The sequence below is a fragment of the Oryctolagus cuniculus genome, chromosome 4 (genome assembly GCF_051225735.1).
Source record: "Oryctolagus cuniculus isolate XC-2025 breed Fujian yellow rabbit chromosome 4, ASM5122573v1, whole genome shotgun sequence".
NCBI lineage: Eukaryota > Metazoa > Chordata > Mammalia > Lagomorpha > Leporidae > Oryctolagus > Oryctolagus cuniculus.
The window spans coordinates 168,942,590-168,963,678 of record NC_142870.1 but is presented as its reverse complement, the minus strand read 5'-3'; the positions used below and the strand labels follow the sequence as shown (position 1 = coordinate 168,963,678).

Below are 21,089 nucleotides of genomic sequence, written 5' to 3'. Positions count from 1 at the left end.
GGAACTTTTTGGACTACTACCGTATTTTTATGCCTTTAATGCGACTAGAATTGAGTTCTAGATATGGGGCAAAGAAAGGCTAATTGTATTTTTCTAGCAGCCTGAAGTACTGTCACTTATCAGTGACTTCCCACACGTCGGGTCAGCTTCTGGAACCTTCTATGCCACTCATCTGAGTCCACTGCTGGGCCAAGGCCAATGACCGCAGCTTCTGCACGTATTTCCCGTACTCCAGGCTTCTGGAGAAAATGTCAGACTGGGCACAGGGATCGGACTCTGTTCCCTGTTGGAGCCCTGGACAGGGTAAGCAGGAAAGGAATAAAAGGGACACATTTCCGAAAGCTCAGAACACACGAGGACAAGGCATAACTGAACCGCTCTCGAGGCAGCCGAATTCTAAGTTGCCTAGTGAGAAAGTCAAGAACCAAAGTCTGCAAAGACTCGGGCAGCTCTGGGACAGAGGGCAGGGGGTGGTGGTGGGCGATGGCTTTGCTGGTAAAACAGAGGCCCCTCCCTCCCGCCCTGCTGTTAGCTCCTAGGAGCCCGAGCTTCCGTCGTTGGTCTCAAAGTTCACTCTAAACCAGAAACCTCAACCGCGGCTTATGCACGCTGGGGGCTGTGCTGGGGGGAGAGCGGCGGCCCTGCCCTGACTGCCGTGTCTCTGTCCTCCACCTAGGAGAAGCCAGCAGCAAAGCCCCAACTCCCCCACCCACCCCCACCCCTTTACAGCACAGGAAGTCACCAGGCCAGAGGGGGGCGGGGTGACTCAGGAGCGCCACAGTCGACGCCATCAGCACTTTCCCTAACCTGAACTCATCAGGATGAACCAACCCAGCAGCAGGGCAAAGGGGATCCAAAGGCAGCTGTGTTGAGAGGCTCCTGGGGACGTGGGAGACAGATTAGGCGCAAAGGAAACTCGACAAAAGAAAAAATTACAGTGTATGATTAATCTCAGTAAAAACCAAGGAAATAAATCATTGTTCACCGCAAAACTCAGAGTGAGCCAACATTTGCATAAGGATAACACACACCGAATATGGACGCAAACGCATTCCAACAGTGAGAAGGGACGCATGGGAGACAGTGCTATGGACTGGTTGTGCGCTTCTCCCCTTCTCCCCCATACACTGAGGCTCCAACCCTCACCCTGATGGCCTCAGGAGGCCGGGCCATGGGGAGGTGACCGGATGGGATTGCGGCCTGGTAAGGAGGGACCCTGGGCTTGCTCTCCCTCCCCCAGCCCCTGTGCACGGAGCAAAGACCATGTGAAGACACAGCAGGACGGGGGCGTACACCTTCACCTTGCACTTTGTCTCCAGAACTAGAAGAAACCCAGTCCTGAAATGCCAGCCACCAATCTACAACACTGTATTATGGAAGCCGGCCCGAGCTGAGGCGGAAGGCAACAGGAAGTTACTACTAACATGCAGAATTGAAGATGGCGCCTCACATATGTGCAACCCTGGATGTGGGTAAAGTGAGCGGTGTGGCAAACGGCTGTCTGGGGAGACCTGGGGACGTGTGGGGGTCAGAGCTGCTTTTGTTCTGCGCCTATGGGTATCTGGCCACCCAACTCCTATCACTTGATTCCCTTGAGTTTTCTGGCTAACGTGTCTGCAACGGCAGCAGTTTGGATGGCTTCGGATATCTGTCCCACTTGCTTCTTTTTCTTGCATGATTGCATTGGCTAGAATCTCCAGGACATCAGAGACCATGACCATCCTTACTTAATGGTTCATTTTGATATCTCATGTTTTTACATCGTTACTGGTGGTTTTTGTTTTTGTGTTTTTTTTTTTTTTTTTTACAGGCAGAGTGGACAGTGAAAGAGAGAGAGAGACAGAGAGAAAGGTCTTCCTTTGCCGTTGGTTCACCCCCCCAATGACCGCTGTGGCGGTGCACCGTGCTGATCCGAAGCCAGGAGCCAGGTGCTTCTCCTGGTCTCCCATGCAGGTGCAGGGCCCAAGCACTTGGGCCATTCTCCACTGACTCCCGGGCCACAGCAGAGAGCTGGACAGGAAGAGGAGCGCCCAGGACAGAATCCGGTGCCCCGACCGGGGCTAGAACCCGGGGTGCCGGTGCCGCAGGTGGAGGATTAGCCTAGTGAGCCACGGCGCCAGCTGCACTTCTGAAATCAGATAGGGGATTCCTAACACAGCTGAGTCCTCGGCCGGCCGAGGGCCATCACAAACGCCAAGTGTTTCACCGCTGCCTGGGGTCATGGGATGAGATTGCCTGAACCTGCTTCCAACGTCTGTGTTTTGCAGTGAGGAAATTTTCGAGAATTGGAATCTCATTACGTCTGACCTCTGCGGCAGCCAGTGAGCTGGTTCCAGCAGCTTTCCTCTGGCCTTCCCAAGGACACCCATCCCCCACCTCATCTGTACTCTAGGGACAGAGGAAACACATCTTAGGTTTGTAAGTCGTACTGAAAGACACGCTTGCGCCTGAGGACTCTCGTGTGGAGCCAAGGCCGAGCTGTGTGACAGCTGTCCTGGTGCTCAGAGGTTATCCGCCAGCAGCAGTCACGGGTCCTGTTTAGTCCAGTACCCACTGAGCAGCATCGTGAGACAGGCATGGTCCGGGCATTGCTGCTGGGGCAGGAAACACCACAGTGCTGGCCACAGCACACGAGCTGGCCGACTCATTTCTGACTTTAGCCATGACCGGCAGGAGCGCATTATTATTATTATTATTATTATTATTGTAAAGGCAGAGCTACAGAGAGAGAGGGAGAGAGAGGAGAGAGAGAGAGGGAGGGAGGGAGGGGGGAGGGAGAGAGAATCTTTCATCTGCTGGGTTCACTCTCCAAATGGCTGCAACAGCTGGACTGGGCCTCATCTAGGTCTCCCACACGGGTGGCAGGGCCCCAAGCACCTGGGTCACCTTCTGCTGCCTTCTCAGATGCACTGGCAAGGAGCTGGATGGGAAGTGGAGCAGCTGGGACTTGCACTGGCGTTCACACGGGATGCCAGCATTGCAGACTGAAGCTTAACCCACCCTGCCGCAAGGGCGCCCCGGAGCACCGCTCTCACATCCAGCGTCAGCCCTGAGGATGACGGGTGACTTCTGACCGTTACCCTGACTACCCCAGGAGCAGCGCGCCAGCAGGCACTCCCAGCTGGCCACGTCCCAGGCGTGAGCTCAGCACACCTCTGCGACACTTCACGAGACCGTAAATCACGCACCGTGTTAATTCCTCGCAGTGAGGCGGGACTGGCAATCACTCTCGTGGTTTGTTTATGCTGAGGTGCCCTGCTAGGAGGGGATCAGCCGGAGCAGCACGGCTGAGTGCCCCCCCACGCGTGTTTCACGCTGCGCACACGCGGCAACACCGACCCATTCACAAAGCTCTCGCACCGATAGCGATGGGGGCGGGGCGGTCTGAGCCCCAGAGGAGCTATGCCAATCGATATTTAATTATAAACTGAAAAATCCTATGAAGAGAGACGAGGCTGATCAGAGACAGTAAAGCATCAGGACCCCAGCCAAGGGGTTGGAGGAAGGTGGATTTAAACAGGCAAGATTCCAGTGGAGGAAGGCAGACCAGACACGCCTGCTGGTGACGCGAGTCTCCCGGCGGCCCCGTGGCCTGACAGTGGACACCACTCACCACGGGTGGCACCTTTTCTGGAAGTCCAGATGCATTGGAGGGCCGCCAGCGACACTGGCATCCCACAGGGGCGCTGGTTCGAGTCCCGGATGCTCCACTTGTGATCCAGCTCCTTGCTAATGCGCCTGGGAAGGCAGTGGGAGATGAGCCAAGTCCTTGGGCCCTGCACCCACGTGGGAGACTCGATGGACTTCGGGGCTCCCGGCTTCAGCTGACCCAGCCCTGGGGAGTGAACCAGCGGATGGAAGACCCCTCTCTGTCTCTGTCTCGCTCTGCCTTTTAAGTAAATAACCAATCTAATAATAATAATAAGAGAATGTTAGCGCCAGGTGAAGAGGAGGGCAGGAGATGTTCAGAAGCTCCGGCCTGGCACAGAGCTCCTAGGCGGGTACAGCGGAACCAGCGCCCCCTGCTGTCTCCCAGCCGCTACTTGCATTGACACTCTGGCCTGCCTTCCTTCACTCCCCTTCATTTCTGTCCTCCTTCCTCCCGGGGGTGATGGCAGACGTACGTACGTTGCCGTTGGCCTACCTGAATTCTATCCCCCGCTCTTGGGCAAGCCAACCAACCTCAGTTTCAGTTTTCCCATCTGTAAAATGGGGGTTCAGTTGGGAGGACAGTGAACTAAGCAACACACACGCAACAGTGCCTGAGCCACACCAGACGCTGTGCCAGCGAGGAGGGTCACTAACCACCAGGCAGCACCCAGCACTCCTGGGGCTCTTGCAACCGCCTCCCGGGCTAGCACCGTGGCTCACTTGGTTAATCCTCTGCCTGTGGCGCCGGCATCCCATATGGGCGCTGGATTCTGTCCCAGCTGCTCCTTTTCCAGTACAGCTCTCTGCTGTGGCCTGGGAAGGCAGTGGAGGATGGCCCAAGTGCTTGGGCCCTGCACCCCATGGGAGACCAGGAGGAAGCACCTGGCTCCTGCCTTCGGATCTGCGCAGCGCACCGGCCGTTTGGGGGTTGAACCAACGGAAGGAAGACCTTTCTCTCTGTCTCTCTCTCACTGTCGATAACTCTATCTGTCAAATAAAAACAAAAACAAAAACAAAAACCCTGCCTTCCTTCTTGCTCTCAGCCAGAACACTTGTCTCTGTAACTCCAGCTTTCTACGCGTGCATGGAGCTGGGTCCCTGGATGTACGGACTAAGCCTGGGCCCTGTCCCATGAGCACTGCTGCCCAAGTGATGGCAGTCCAAGTGACGCCGGCCCCTAAGCTCTGCCCTGCCTGCCCAGTGCCGACACCTGAAGGCCACAGTGACCGTGTTCTCCGTTCCTACCGGGATTTGCCAAGGCCACCTCGCTGCTCAGAAAGATTCAGACTTTGCATTTTTTTTTAAAAGATTTTATTTTTTTTCCTGATTTACACAAATTATTTATTTTTACTTTATCTGAAAGGCAGGGGGATGGAGGGCTCTTCTACGTGCCAGTTTACTTCCCTAAAGCCTGCAACAGCCGGGGATGGGTGAAGCCAGTGCCAGGAGCCTGGAACTCGGTCTGGGTCTCCCACAGGGACCCAGGGACTTGAACCATCATCTACTGCGTAGCAGGAAGCTGGAGTCGGAAACAGAGCTGGGACTTGAACCCAGGCACTCCGGACAGGACACAGGCGGCCCCGAGTGTCTGAGCCTCTGCGTCCGCCCAACAGCCGCCCCTCGGGCTTGGAATTCCTCCCTGCGGTGTGACCCAGCGAGTCACTCGCACTTGCTTGGCCGGGATTCATGGAGCCCTCGCCTCCTGCTCCAGCCCCGGGAATAACACATCTACTGCTGACGACTGCACCCACGCCGCTTGCCCCTGACGTAACTCCTGTCGCGACCATTTTACAGAGGGGGAAACTGAGGCACGACGTGTCGCACACTCAGTCCTAGCTCGTTAACTACAATGCTACCTGATGTCCACATCTGCGTCTCATCTACAGTACAAGGATAATATATATTTTCCAAAACTCACATGCCGAAGTAACTTGCCATCTACCATCGTGACTCACAAATGAGGAGGCAGGTGCCCTGGTGGCGCCGGACAGGCCGGGGCTGGGGATTAAGATGCTGGTCCCTGCTCCGTCTTTTTGCCTGTGCCAGGGAGCGGTACTGCTGAGGGGGCCAGCAGGCTGCCCCCTCCCACCTGCACGGCGCTGAAAACGCAGATGGAAAAGCTCCCTTTCAAATATTAAGAAATCAAAAAAAAAAAAAAAAAAGAAGAAGAAGAAGAAAACACAAAAAACAAAACCAGCAAAGCACATGGCCTCTTGGCTGCAAAGCCTAAACTATTTACCATCTGGATTCCCACTCAGGATCACGCATGCTCTGCGCCGCAGGACACACACGCAGACATGCACAGAGGCGTGCGTGTGCGTGTCCACCTCTGTCAGCTGGATTCTGTCAACCGGTCAGAGAGGATGACAGCACCTGCTCCCTGACCCTCAGGGGTAGATCCTCAGTCTACCCAGGGGGGCCCTCCAGCAGTCACCTCCACCTGCTGGGGGGGGACACCCTCCAGCAGTCACTCCACCTGCTCCGGGCTGGAAGTCTTCCCCTGGGCAGGCTCGCGACCACCCACACTCACCCACTAGGGGGTATCCGAGCACTGCTCAGGAAGCAGCGGGGAGGCACTGCGGCCAGACTGGTTCAGCGGAGAGAGAGAAGTTTACCATCTGCCTGGATGAGCGCCTCCAAGTGAGATGCTTTGCATAGAGGCGTGGACCGCCGGTCCCAGACGTTGCTTGGAGACAGATCTGACAAGAAACACCCTTGGCTGGCTGGGATGAGGAGGAGTTAACACCAAGACCTGGGAGGAAGAACTGGGTGCCAAGTCCACAGCTCCTCCCGGCGCCCGCACAGAGCTTTTACGGAAGTGTGTTGAATACGCCACAGGCGGAAGTGTGTGTATGGGGGGGGAGGTCTGGGGGTACCGGCCAGTGCAGCCGAGGGGCTTCGGGCCTCGCCGCTCTCCCCAGCTTCCTGGTCTGACAGATGGGGAGGGCAGGGTTACATGGGCAGGGAATCAGCCAGTACCTAGGAGGGGCGGCTCTGAGTCACCGGGGGACTTCCAGCCAGGTGGTCTTCTGCCCACTCGCAACCATGCCAGGAGCGTGGGTGTGGTCCCCATCCCTCCCTGACCCTTTCTCAGGTGCCCTCGCCGTGCCTTGGGTGCTACCTGCAGAACAAGGCGTGAAGCCAGTCCTTGCGACTTAAGCCTGCTGCAGCCTGGAGCTCCAGCACTGGGGTGACACCGCGGGACCCCGCCAGTCCCGGCAGGCATCGCGACGGAAATCTGCAGAGTGGGCTGGGCTTCAAAATGTCTACCAGATGTGGACATGTAGCCTGGCAATTAAACCGCCGGTGAAGACACCAGTGTCCCGCTCCAGAGACCCTGGATCCGATGCCTGGCTCTGGCCCCTGCGGCCAGCTTCCTGCTATGCAGACCCAGGGAGGCAGGGGTGATGGCTCGAGTCACTGGGGTCCTGTCACCCAAGTGGGAGACCTGGACGGGACTCCTGGTTCCTAGTCCAGTCCAGTCCTGCTCATTATGGGCATCTGAGGAATGAACTAGTAGAAAAGATCTCTCTCTATAATTTTTTTTTTTTTTTTTTTTTTTTTTTTTTTTTTTTTTTTACAGGCAGAGTGGACAGTGAGAGAGAGAGAGAGAGAGAAAGGTCTTCCTTTTCCGTTGGTTCACCCTCCAATGGCTGCTGCGGCTGGCGTGCTGCAGCCAGCGCACCGCGCTGATCCGATGGCAGGAGCCAGGTACTTATCCTGGTCTCCCATGGGTGCAGGGCCCAAGCACTTGGGCCATCCTCCACTGCACTCCCTGGCCACAGCAGAGGGCTGGCCTGGAAGAGGGGCAACCGGGACAGAATCCGGCGCCCCAACCGGGACTAGAACCCGGTGTGCCAGCGCCGCTAGGTGGAGGACTAGCCTAGTGAGCCACGGCGCTGGCCTCTCTCTAATTAAAAGAATTATTTAAGCCCACTGGCTTTGTCACCACCATGCCATGCGACCACAGCTAAGCTACTGTCCCTCCAAGCCTCAGTGTGCACCTCCGTAAGATGGGTCCAGCACCCTCTAGGCTGCTGCAGGGTCTGATGGTGCAGAGAGGCAGAGATACGAGTAAAGAGTGGTCTCAGGGTTTGAACTCCAGGAAACAAGCATTCGTGCTTAGCAGAGCCGGTGTCCCGGCCTGAAGGATCCCGGAGGTGGTGGGGCTGGGGTGGCTCCTGGTGCCGCGGGGGCTGGCGCGAGCGGCAAAGGGGCAGACGGCCAAGATTCCCAGCTTTGAGGGCAGTCGGTCTGCACCAGAGCTGCTGAGCTTTGCCTCCGTCACATGAAAGCAGCCAGGTCTGGTATGTAAATGCACGGGAGGCAGGACTCTGCCGAAACCTGCCGGGTACACACACAGGTGCAGGCTGGGTCGGGCTGGCCGCCGGCGCGCTGCCACCCTCAGCCCTGCTTCTCCAGGTGTGTGGTCCTGGCCCAGCAGGTTCAGCGCTCGTTAGACTTAGACGTGCAGGCTCTGGGGCCCCACCCAGCCCTGCGCCTGGCCACACGTCCCACAGCCCCCCGCGAGGCCCCACTGGTGACCATCCTCCCTCCCTTCTGCCGCGGAGGGACCTGGGCTGCCCTTGGCCTGGATCGAAGTTCCTGCACCTCACAGAGAGCTCACGACGCCCCAGCATCAGTGCAAAACGCGCGGCTCACTGTCCTGGGTCCCCAGCAGTGAAGTAGCAGCCAGCCCTAGCCAAACAGCTTCAAGAAAACAGGGCGAACTTCATGAGATCGAGTGACACCCCAGGGCCACCTGCGCCTGCAGGGAGTCCCCTGGAGTCAAAGGCCAGCCGGCTCCTAGCTCCACTCGCTTTTGCAACATGTTTCCTTTTTTAAAAAAATTTGAGACGCACACACACAGTTTCCGATCTGCGGGTTCCCTCCCCAAATACCCACAATGGCCGGGGCTGAGCAGGGTGAAGCCAGGAACTCAGGTCTCCCCCATGGGTGCAGGGGCCCATCACCACTGCCTCCTAGGGTCCACATCTGCAGGAAGCGGGCATCTAGAGGTGGAGCCGGGACTCGACCCAGCACTGCAGTGGGGAGGCAGGCGCCACCCCAGCTTGTCCTTTTCCAATGCTGGCTTCCTCCTGTTTGGGGAAGCGGGGGGGGGGGGGTACAAAAGGCAAGGGGAGGAAGAAGGATCCCTTTCGGGAGCAGAAGAGACAGAGACACACTGAGAGGAGGTAAGTCCGCAGCACAGATCCCTCCACGTCTGCGTGGGACGGGACACTGGATCCCACAACTGCGACAGGCCTTGTGCCCCATGCCGGGATTTCCAGTGCTGTCACACCCAGCTCATGTGGCCATACAGCAGCCATGTGGGGTAAACCTGACAGTCGCCATCCGAGACAGGGAGGGACTAGGGACTCACGGCTTGGAGCAGTGAGAGGCCACGTCCCAGGCCATGGTCTACAAGGCAGGAGAGCCTCCCAGCCCTGGGCACCGGCCCACAGCCCCAAAGTGCCCCACCCGGAGACCCTGGCAACAGGTGTGGCGGCATAGCCTGGCACCGCTGGGCAGCGCCCATGGGTGTCCTTGGAGACCAAGCCCGGCTCTCCCCTGCAGGGTGGAGTTCTTGCCCTTGGTCAGGCCTGCAGCCTCCCCAGCTGAGCAGAGACGGGCAGCAGGCACTTGAGATGCCGGCCGTGAACCCAGGGCGGGGGGCTGGGGGCAGAGCTCAGGAGCCCCTGGGACTCCTGGTTACCTCTCGTCTTCTAACGTCTCCTTTCTCCCGCTCTCTGTGCAGAAGTGAAGGCGGCTCGCGACCCTGCATCGGAAGCAAGGATTCGACACACTTCTAGCACACGGCTGGGCCCTCAACCAGCGCTAACGAGAAGGGAGAAACATGAGAGGCAGGCACTACATCCGGACACCATTGTGCACATCCAGTACCCGGGGCTCAGCTTCGGATCGGCCGGCCTGGGGCGGGGCCTGGGAGCGTGCAGTACCGACCAGCTCCCCGCTGAAGCCGCTGCCGCTCTACATATTACGCAGCGCGGAGCTGGAGGAGGGGTCAGCCAGCCACAGCCCAGCCCGTGAGCTATGACTTCATAAATAGCTGGCATTGGGGGTGGATCAAAAGAGGAATATTTCACGATGTATAAAAACGAGACGACTTCAAGCTTCCGTGCCCATAAACGTGGCTTCATCAGAACAAGCCACGCTCGCTCACTGCCAGTCTGTGGCTGCGGCTGTGTTATAGGGACACAGGGCAGTGGCTGCGGCAGGGACCCCGCAGCCCATTGAAAGAGTTCCTGTTGGGGGGCCGGCGCTGTGGCACAGTAGGTTAACCCTCCGCCTGCAGCGCCAGCATCCCACATGGGCACCGGTTCTAGTCCCGGCTGCTCCTCTTCCCATCCAGCTCTCTGCTGTGGCCCGGGAAGGCAGTGGAGGATGGCCCAAGTGCTTGGGCCCTGCACCCGCGTGGGAGGAAGCTCCTGGCTCCTGATCGGCACAGCGCCGGCTGTAGCGGCCATTTGGGGAGTGAACCAACGGAAGGAAGACCTTTCTCTCTGTCTCTGCCTCTTACTGTCTATAACTCTACCGCTCAAATAAATAAATAAATAAAAATCTTAAAAAAAAAAAAAAAAGAGTTCCTGTGGGCCCTTCACAGATAGGAAGTGTGCCAACGCCTGGCCTGGGCTGCTCCCGTCCACGCATTCCAAGCCCTTCCTCATTACAACATGCAGGCCCCACGATCCATCCCCCGCACGCTGATGGGAGCCCAGGGGGACAGGGACCGAACGTGGACGAAAGGCAGCAGGGAAGGAGATCTCTGGAGGGCCTGGAGGAAAGGTGTCAGAGCGGGTGGGGAAGTGAGCCCCGCCTCCCCCAGCAGTGTGGCATCAGTGATGAGGGTGGTCTCGCCAGGCATCCAGAGGGCGCAGACGGGGCTCCATGCTCACAGCGGGGCAGAGGCCACGGGCAACGCTGGGACAGCCTCAGAGGGGCCGCCCAGCCGCGTGAGTTCACGCCTCGGCGACCTTGCTTCAACACCTTGCCTCCTCTCGGACGAGGACTGGCAGTAATTCACCTGTAAACACTTGGTAGGATTTTCCGCGAAGCCACCAGGTCCTGAATCCCCTTTCACTGGGAGGTTTCAGACTGCTGATTCGATCTTACCAGCTGCCAGATGGCTGGATTTTTTTAGTTTTTCATGATGTATCCTCGGTGGGTTATGCTTCCAGAGGTGTTTCCATTTCTCCTAAGTTACTCCACTGTGTGGTTCACACCTGCTCAGGGCAGTCCCTTACGGTCCTTTTTACCTCCGCACTATCACCCATTCGATCTCCTTTCTACTTCTGATTTCTGTTGATTTTTCACTTTTTCCCTTCGTCTAGCTACAGGTTCATCCATTTTGTTGATCTTTTCAAAACACCAATCAAGCATTGCTTCAGTGATTGCAAGGAACGCTGCCTTCATAGCATACAGACACGTGTGCACACTCACGGGTTACAGTACTCACAGACACGTGTGCACACTCACGGTTTACAGTACTCACACATGTACACACTCACAGGTTACAGTACTCTCACATGTGTGCACACTCACGGGTTACAGTACTCATGGACACATGTGTACACACACAGGTTACAGTACTCACACATGTGCACACTCACGGGTTACAGTACTCACATGTGTGCACACTCATGGGTTATAGTACTCACGCACACGTGTGCACACTCACGGGTTACAGTACTCACGGACACGTGTGCACACTCATGGGTTACAGTACTCATGGACACGTGTGCACACTCATGGGTTACAGTACTCATAGACATGTGTGTACACTCACGGATTACAGTACGCATGGACACATGTGTACACTCACAGGTTACAGTACTCATGGACACGTGTGTACACTCACAGGTTACAGTACTCACACGTGTGCACACTCATAGGTTACAGTATTCTCGCACATGTGTGCACACTCCTGGGTTACAGTACGCACGGACACATGTGTACACTCACGGGTTACAGTATTCACTCACACGTGTGCACACTCACGGGTTACAGTACTCACAGACTACAGGCTCACCCAGGACCACAGCAGAACAGAATCCGCCCTGTTACGGAAGACGGCCGGGAGCGCCCTCCCTGAACACAGTCCACACCTGGATCTCTGTGACTTGCCACACAAACAGTGGACGCCCACCTACACAACTCCCAGGAGAGCCCACAGGACGGACTGTGATTCAGGAGATGGCAACGAATCCCCCATGGCTCTCCAAAAGCCCCCTTCTGTGCCGACTCTGGTGTTCTGAACGAAGAAAAACGCACAGAGAAGATTCCAGCAATTTCACTTGGGAGTCTGGGAGGAGAGAAACCAAAAGTAGGGAAATCCCTTCAAAGCAAAATTCTCCTTGGCAGATAACGCAGTACTGCGTTGCAAGAGTATGTTTATTTTTCACTGTAATGACCATCGATATTTTTCTAACAGCTTTGAAATATGCATTAACAATTATGGCTTTAAATCTAGGTGTGCCCCTGACATTTTAAGAGCTTTTTTTTTTTTCTCCTCCTAAAAGATGTTATCAAGCTGCTGAACACCAACATTTATTTCAGAAGCCGCAGGGAAGTGCTGTTCCCAAGAGGATGCAGCCAATCTTACACGCGACTTTCTCCTGGGTCGCATCTGTACAGAGTGGAGCTGTCCAAGACGCCACCTGTTCAGCCTCCATCAGTGGGATGGGGGTCACCAGGTTCCTGGACACCAGGACAGCCTAAGAGACCTTGCACGACATCCACGCACACAAGACACAGGACATGGCCCTTTCCCTTGGAGAAGGCTCAGGGGCCGGCGAGATAAACGAAACAGAAAAGGCAACCTTGCAGCACAGCCTTGGGCACGCGTGGAGGACGGGGGGCCACCGTGGCGTGCTGAGCTGCAGGGAGGCGAGGACCAGAGTGGCTGTCCTGCAGCAGGGATGAGCGGCTGGCGTCTGGTGCAGACTTGCTCTGGGGATGGGAGTCAGAGCCCACAGGGCTGGCAGCACATGGCACGGCCGTGCGACACGCGGCGGGAGACGGTGGCAGGGGCCACGTTGTGGAGAGCGTGGAATGGGGGGCTAAGGAGTTGAGACTTCACTCCCTGACAGGCAGGAATGGACACAGAGGTATCTGTGGAATCTGATGCTAGCATATCTCCCGAATCTCCCTGACAGAGGCTGCATGGGGAGCACCAGGCCAGGCCGCCAGGAGGCCAGCGGATGGGGACATGGTGGCCCGCACCTCCCCATCTTGGGAGCAGACCTGCATTCCCGAGAGAAGGTCCCAAGCTGTTTCCCACGTCCTGTTAACCCCTCCCAGCAATCCGGGTTAACGCCACGGGCTCCCCCAGCTCCGGGGAGAGTGACAGCCTTCCACTCCAAGGACTCAAAGCCTGGCTTTGCACAGGCAGCAGCTGGCCTCTGGCCCCGGCGTGCTGAGAAGGGAGACTGTGCCGTGGGCGGCTCCCTGGGACCTGGCATTGTGCTGTAGCAAGAGAAGCGCTGAGGAATTGGAGGTGAGATGGGGAGGAAGTGAGGTGTGGCGAGAGAAATCAGGAAGCACCTTTTCCTTGCAATCCAAAACCAGAAATGCAGTGGGAGGAGGAACAGTTCGCAGGAATGAAAAAAAAAAGAAACCTCTGCAGATATTTTTCACTTGGGCAGCTGCACGCCCCACCCTCAGATGCAGGGGATGAGGGCTCCCTCTGCCAGCTCCGGGATATTTTGGTTGAAAAACTGGATGAGCCCAGCTGTACGGTACAGAAGACTTGTTAAATGAGATGCGACATCTCCCTTCCACCAAGTCTTCCAAACAAGACACGTCCTCCCCTGCCCGCCCCCAGGAGCTGGCGGTCGCGGCTCAGCACTGCGAGGCGTTCTCGGCTGCCAGCAACGACGCATCTGCTCCACAGGGACTTATTTTTTCTTTTCCTGCAACTGGGTTACACCAAAGCCTCCCTCAGTCTAGAGCACAATTTGAACAGGCTTGGAATGGCCCCGTGGGGTTCTCGGGAACCAGTGCCCTCAATGAAACGGGTACAGGTGCTGCCAAGCCGGATGACGCCACCCCGGCAGAGGCGCTGAGCTCAGAGCACTCAGGGAGCTGCATGGGCTGCAGGTGCGAGAGGTGCCCTCCGGCCCCCTCCCTCCTCCTGAGCACAGGAGCTAAGCCCTTCATGGAAGACCTACCCAACCCCCAGCCCATGCCCAGGGCTAGGAAGGAAAAGCCATATCGCCCAGGCGGGGGACTGAGGCCAAGAGACTCCAGGTGGACTCTGCAACCGCAGACCTTGTTCAGAGAACCTGTTCCTTCCCTTGCTCTCCCCATAGCTTTAGTTCCTTTTCTGTAATCGCCTCTTTTTGTTCAAGCTCGTGCGTGGGCACGTGGGTTTCGCCACATCTTGTGGACTCTTGTCTTCCTACGGGGGCGCTCGTGTATGTGTAGAACTGTGTGCACCTGCACCTGTCCATCTGTCTGCGTCATCTCTCAGAGCCAGCCCGAGGGAACCCAGAGGGCCGAGGGAATCTGCCTCCCCTGCGTCACCAAGTGCCGTTCTCCGGCAGCGAGGTCAGTGGTCACAATTCCCTACGTGGGGAGCGGGAGGTCGTTCCCCTTACCCCATCACAGAGGCGCGGCCTCCAGCACACAAGACACTCCCGCTCAACCTGCTCAAATCCTTTTTTTTTTTTAATTTTTAAAAAAGATTTATTGACTTGAAAAGCAGAGAGAGAGAGAGAGCGAGAGCGAGAGAGCTTCCACCTGCTGGTTCACTTTCCAGATGGCAGCAATGGCTGGGGCTGGGCCAAGCTGAAGCCAGGAGCCTGGAACTCCATCCAGGTCTCCCACGTGGGTTCAGGGGCCCAAGGACTTGAGCCATTCTCTGCTGTTTTCCCAGGCGCATTAGCAGGGAGCTGGATCAGAAGTGGAGAGCTGAGACTTGAGCCAGTTGAACCTGCTCCCAGCGTGAATTCTAACAACAAGAATTGATAATATATATGTCACAAGCCATTCTCTTTTGGAAGGAGCGTCCCAGAGCAAAAAAATGGACGGAACAGGAGGGCGTCATCATTCAGTAACCAGCCCTGCCCACCACGGCCATCGGGAGAGGGACTGACAGTGGCGACAAACACTGTAGGCAAAGAACTTGACAGGTGTCCGTAGCCAGAGCAGCACTGAGTGGCCCAGCCAGGGGGTCAAACCACCAGGATGTAACCGCACGGGCAGATGCGTTTAATTTGGTGTCCCGCAGCTTCTCCCTTTAGAAGCAAAATGTAAATTAGTCTTGTCTCTCGGACACCAAGAGGTCCTCCCTCTAAGTGACAAACACGCCACTAAAAACCATCTGGGGGACCAGTGCTGTGGGGTACCAGGCAAAGCCTCTGCCTGCAGTGCCAGCATCCCATATGGGCGCCAATTCTAGTGCCGGCTGCTCCTCTTCCAATCCAGCTCCCTGCTAACGGCCTGGGAAAGCAGTAGAAGATGGCCCAAGTCCTTGGATCCCTGCATCCACATGGGAGACCCAGAAGAAGCTCCTGGCTCCTGGCTTCAGATCTGCCCAGCTCTGGCCATTGTGGCCATGTGGGGAGTGAACCAGCAGTTGGAAGACCTCTCTCCCTTTCTTTCTCTCTGTAACTCTGCCTCTTAAATAAATAAAGCCTTTAAAAAATGTTTGGAAGATGACCAATCACCTTCCTGAGGATGCTAGGGAGGGAAAAAGCAGGAGCAGGCAACCTGCGGACCGCACAGAGCGGCACAGCCTGGACCGGACTGCACCTTCCCTCGAGTTTTTGCCCCCCTGGCCGGGCTGCTCCGTGACCTGCGGTCTTCCTCTGAAACACACCGTAGGCTCAGACCCCGAGCCCACAAATAAAGGCCTCCTCCGGGACTCCCACGGGAAGGGAAGTCACCCACGGAAGTTAGCAAAGGTCTTCTAAGGCTCAGGACTCAGGCAGACAGGGGCGCGGACTGCCCTGTGCAGAGGTCTGAAAGCGGGTGGAAGCTAACGTGAGTGGGCAGAGGCTGTGTCTCCACACCCTCCCCAGCAGATCTCAGCCACAGCTGCCCTTTGGAGCAGGCAGACCACCCCCCGCAACCGAAGATCTCACGGCAGAAGCCGGCTGGGCGTCTCCTATCTCCCCACCAGCCAGGCTAACAGAAGGAGTGTGCATCCACTCTTGTACTCACTCACGCTCTCTATGGGCCGTACAGTGCGTTCCCAGCCCTCTCGACACCATGATACTCTGCACTCGGCAGCCTGCACATGGGCAACCTGCCTGTGACCTGGGCCTGGCGGGGGCCCCACGGCTGTTTAACCAGTGCCCCGTTTCCTGGGAAAGCAGCCGCGTCACCAGTAGGAACAGACACCACCGGCTTGGGGTTATTTTTAAACTCCGTCTGCTGGCGGAGCTGTGTAAACACCGAGCCTGTCGTGAGTGGACACCAGCACTGGTTGCTGAAGACCAGGACAATTTCCCACACAGGAACCCTCTGGGGAAGGAACGTCACTGACCGTGGCCAGAGTACAAAGGCGCCTGCTGTGCAGTGGGTTTGTGGAGTGGGTGGAGAAGGAATGGCTGGCAGCTCAAACAAGGTCCCTACTGTTTCCCAGGTGAGTGTTCAGGGCTCTGTTTACCTAGGATTTGAAAGATAAAGGCAGCCAGGGCTCCCTGCCCCCCCCCTTCACCCCAGCGGAGTACACTCCCCCAGTCCAGCAAGAGCACAAAGAACAGCGAAGACACCTGGGCATACCCTGAAGCATCTTACGTAAATCAATTCCTATTTTTTTAATAGCAGCTTTAGTGAGATCTATTTTGCATACTGGAGATTGGGTCATTTAAAGTTTACAAAAACAAATGGCTTTTAGCAGACTCACAGAGTTGTGCTACCATCGCCCAATTTCAGAAGTTTCCCACCACCCTAAAGGAACCCTTGCCACACAGAGGTCGAGCCCCCGCTCCTGTCACAACCATGGTCAGCATCAGTCTTATTCTGGACATTCCATATAAACGGAATCACGCGATGTGTCACCTTGCGTGGCTGGCTTCTTTAATTCAGCATGGTACTGTGAGAGTCCCTGCACGTCATGCCGTGTATTACAGTTCTTCCGTTGGAGAGGCAGACAGAGTAAGAGAAAGAGATGGACAGGGTTCCCATCCTCTGGTTCACCCCCCAAATGCCGCAACAGCCAGGCCTGGGTCAGGCTGAAGCCAGGAGCCAGGACCTCAGCCTAGGTCTCTCCTGGGGACGGCGGTGACCCGGTCACCGAGCCATCACTGCTGCCTCCCACGGTCTGCACTAGCAGGAAGCTGGGGTCAGAAGCCAGGGGCGGGTATTGAACCCAAGCACTCCAATACAGGACGCAGCATCTTAACCCTGAGGCGGTTCTACGCTTGGCTAGCATGAATAATGCTGCTATGCGCATGCGTACAGAGTTTCTGGATGGGCACTTTTTTAAAAAACTTTTATTTAATGAATATAAATTTCCAAAGTACAGCTTATGGAGTACAATGGCTTCCCCCCCATAACTTCCCTCCCACCCGCAACCCTCCCCTCTCCCGCTCCCTCTCCTCTTCCATTGACATCAAGATTCATTTTCAATTCTCTTTATATACAGAAGATCAGTTTAGTATATATTAAAGATTTCAACAGTCTGCACCCACATAGAAACACAAAGTGTAAAATACTGTTTGAGTACTAGTTATAGCATTAAATCTCAATGTAGAGCACATTAAGGACAGAGATCCTACATGAGGAGTAAGTGCACAGTGACTCCTGTTGTTGACTTTACCAATTGACACTCTTGTTTATGGCATCAGGAATCACCCTAGGCTCTTGTCATGAGCTGCCAAGGCTATGGAAGCCCCCTGAGTTCACCGACTCTGATCATATTTAGACAAGGCCATGATCAAAGTGGAAGTTCTCTCCTCCCTTCAGAGGAAGGTACCTCCTTCTTTGATGACCTGTTCTTTCCACTGGGATCTCACTCACAGAGATCTTTCATTTAGGTCATTTTTTTTTTTTTTTTTTTTTTTTTGCCAGAGTGTCTTGGCTTCCCATGCCCGAAATACTCTCATGGGCTTTTCAGCCGGATCCGCGTGCCTTAAGGGCTGACTCTGAGGCCAGAGGGCACTTTTTTTTTTTTTTAACACTTATTTATTGGTAAGGCAGGGTGAGAGGGTGGAGGGAGGGAGGGCTATCAAGATCTTCCATCTGTTGGTTCACTTCTCAAAAGGCCACAGTGGCCAGGGCTGGGCAGAGCTGAAGCCAGGAGCCTGGATGTCATCCGGTTCCCCACAAGAACCTGGGCCACCTTCCCCGCTTTCCTGGGCACATTGGCAGGGAGCTGGAACGGAGCAGAGCAGCCAGGACTTGAACTGGCACTGATACGGGTGTCAGCAACACAAGCAGCAGCTTAACCCACTGTGCCATACCACCACCCTGGGCATATGTTCCATTGCTCCTAAATGAAATCCTATTTCAGCACACAAGGCAAGCTTGCCAAGGGGCTGGGTGGCCCACTTCGGGTTCAATTTAAATTTTTAGATAGAGAAAAAAAAATCACTGGGCTTCAAAGAAGTTTCTGCTGGCGCACTTTCTCCCCAAAGCTTCCTAAGACAGCATGCCTGCATGAGGAAACACGCAGGGTCCGCGCTTGCATGCTACCGAGCGACCCCTAAATGCCAAACCAGCACGCCCCCCAACGGCTCCTGACCTCTGCACGCCTTCCCAGCCACACCGGCTCGCCACGGGGTCAGCCTTCTGTGGGGAGCAACTCAGACTAGACTAAGTTACTCGAATTAAGACTTATTCTATGCATCTGCTCTCCCACAATATGGCGCTGGGAGAGGAGGAAACAGCTTCTACACAGCTGCCTCTCGCCAATTTGATTGACTGAGCTGCAGGAGCTGATCCTGCTCCTGATTGGAGGAGAGCAGCGTACTCGGCGTGTGGGCAGCCGAGTTGGGATTGGTGGAAGAGGACTATAAAGGAGGAGAGAGACAACATGCACCAGGAACATCTACCTGAAGGAACACCTGTGCAGCCCCCGAGAGAGCCGGCCGGCGGTGTGCCGCTCCCCCGCGGAAGTGGGGAAAGTGGCAGGGGGAACCGCCCTTCCACGGAGGTGGAAGGGACGGTAGCCAACCCGGGAAGAACCAGCAGCAAACCCGGGGAGGGCCGAGCAGACGAAAGAACAGCGCAGGGTCCTGTGTCGTTCCTCCGCGAAGACGGGGAGCGACAGCCTTCTGTGGCTTTGCCCTCGCTGGTCTATTACACTGAGCGGAGCACGAGAAAGCGGAGCTGCTGCAGTTAGGGGTACAGTATGGCTAACCGCATGTCCCCAGGGTGAAAATCACCACCCTTCACCAAAGACAAACCAACCTCATACGTAGGAAACGCAAGAACCATCCGAGACACAGTTCCAGTTCCTTGTATCTTTCCAAAATCCAGCCTGAGCCCCCACTTGCCCACTCCTTGCCTTCCTGACTTCACGCAGGAACTAACGAAGTCTTGTCTAGGAGCCTCCTCACTGCTTCTGAAGCTGCTGCACCGTCCGTCCGGGGCAGGCAGCGCCTCCCCCAGCTCCCTGTGCGTGTGTGTGTGTAGGGGGGGGGCTTTTGTTTTCAGTCTGCTGAGCTACAAACACTGTCACACAGCACCACCTGGCGCACGTCCCATGGTGTCACCAGGTCCTTCAAAAAGTTCACGGACAAGGAAATCAAAGGAGGCATCTGATTTTACTACAAATTTTTTAAAAATCCACACATACAGGAGGTCTTTCAAGAGTGAATGGCGGGGCTGGTGCAGTGGCACAGTAGGTTAATCCTCCGCCTGCAGCGCCGGCATCCCATATGAGCACCGGTTCAAGACCCAGCTGCTCCACTTCCGATCCAGCTCTCTGCTGTGGCCTGGGAAAGCAGTAGACGATGGCCCAAGTCCTTGGGCCCCTGCACCAGCGTGGGAGACCTGGAAGAAGCTCCTGGCTCCTGGCTTCAGATCGGCACAGCTCCAGCCGTTGCGGCCAATTGGGGAGTGAACCAGCGGATGGAAGACCTCTCTCTCCCTCCCTCCCTCCCTCCCTCTCTCTCTCTCTCTCTCTCTCTGCCTCTCCTCTCTCTGTGTAACTCTGACTTTCAAATAAATAAATAAATCTTAAAAAAAAAACTGTGTTTTCCATTATGAAGGCTATTGTTCAACTGTCCTTCATAAAAGTGAGGCCGATTCACTTGCCCACAGACGGCACGAACGAAAAATAAAACCCGAACACAGCCCTCTCCTTTCCCCTTCTCAGCATTCACTTGGCTGCAACACATACGTTTATCTTCCATCCCCAGCAAGATGGAGCAAGGCCAACGCGCAGAATTTACTTTCGGAGAGCAATCCCAACTGTCCACACTCACTGTTTAATCTTCGTTAAGCACCTGCATAAAGAAATAAACTAACATTTACCAAGCGGTCTCGTGGGAGCAGCCAGTGCCCTGAGCCCTTCCCATGTACCAACAAGCTCAATCCTTGTACGGCCTTGGGGCCACTGCTGTCACCCGGGGGAAGGCACAGGAGACGCTCGGACAGGTCTCAGCGCCGGTGAGTGACCGGCTGGCGCCAGCTGCCCTCTGCTCTCCCCCTCTGCTGCCTGTCTGTGGGTGCATAAACCCCGGAGGGTTACATACTTAAGAGATTCCAATCCCAATCCATTTCCCAACATTCAGGTCCTCTAAAGTGACATGTAAGTCTAGGAGCCGGCACTGTGGAGCGGCAGGGTAAGCCGCAGCTTGCAAAGCTGCCATTCCGTAGGAGCGCCAGTTTGAGTCCTGGCTGCTCCACTTTTGATTCAGTTCCTTGCTAATGTGCCTGGGAAAGCAGAGGAAGATGGCACAAGTGCTTGGGCCCCTGCCCCTCCTGGAAGAAGCTCCTGGCTCCTGGCTTTGGATCTGCCCAGGTCTGGCCATTGCAGCCATTTGGGGAGTGAACCAGTGGATGGAAGACCTCTCTCTCTCTCTCTCTCTCTCTCTCTCTCTCTCTCTCTCTCTCCTCTCTCTCTCTCTCTCTGCCTCTCCTTCTCTCTCTGTGTAACTCTCACTTTCCAATAAATTAATAAATATTTTTAAAAAATCTTTTTCAAAAATGTGTAAGTCTAGTGTTCAATTCTCAAACACTGGCTTGCCCTACATTTTCAGGAATAATTATATACAAAGGCATCTTCTTATCATGGGAAAATGCTTTATCAGACTGGCAGACGGACTTTTAAATCTGGACTCACAGTTAAGGATTTGATCTGAGCACGGGGCCCTGAAATATTTATAAACAGAGAACGTTTTACATGTTAAAAAAAAAATCCTAACATTCATACAGTCCATGACTTGGGGGAAAGAAAATGGAAATTTAGCCAATAGGAGTTCTCCTGATGCGTAACCAAGTTCTAAAAGCTTTACTGAAAA

The 21,089-nt window shown here is 55.5% G+C and overlaps 1 protein-coding gene and 2 long non-coding RNA genes across 8 annotated transcripts in view; 1 reads left to right on the top strand and 2 right to left on the bottom strand.

The window, feature by feature from the left end:
* CMTM8 (CKLF like MARVEL transmembrane domain containing 8) overlaps positions 1 to 21,089 on the bottom strand; it is a 91,516-nt gene that overhangs the window by 8,545 nt on the left and 61,882 nt on the right. The window contains exons 1-2 of one of the 6 annotated variants that reach the window (XM_089331245.1): positions 18,365 to 18,547; positions 9,368 to 9,489 (exon numbers count right to left, since the gene is read on the bottom strand). The exons of 3 other annotated variants lie outside the window; for them this stretch is intronic. In XM_089331245.1, the coding sequence (XP_089187371.1) occupies positions 9,368 to 9,436 (69 nt within the window). In that variant the 5' untranslated portion in view covers positions 9,437 to 9,489; positions 18,365 to 18,547. Of the gene's footprint in view, positions 1 to 6,181; positions 6,429 to 9,367; positions 9,490 to 18,364; positions 18,548 to 21,089 lie in introns of those variants that run through there. 2 more of the 6 variants (XM_089331246.1, XM_089331249.1) reach the window with 2 other exon arrangements.
* Positions 14,331 to 16,011, bottom strand: LOC149127211 (uncharacterized). Its single transcript, XR_016232932.1, has 2 exons — positions 15,838 to 16,011; positions 14,331 to 14,623 (listed from the first exon to the last, which is right to left on the bottom strand). It is a non-coding gene; the product is annotated as an uncharacterized LOC149127211 (long non-coding RNA).
* On the top strand, positions 16,054 to 19,815 carry LOC149127210 (uncharacterized). Its single transcript, XR_016232930.1, has 2 exons — positions 16,054 to 16,261; positions 19,489 to 19,815. It is a non-coding gene; the product is annotated as an uncharacterized LOC149127210 (long non-coding RNA).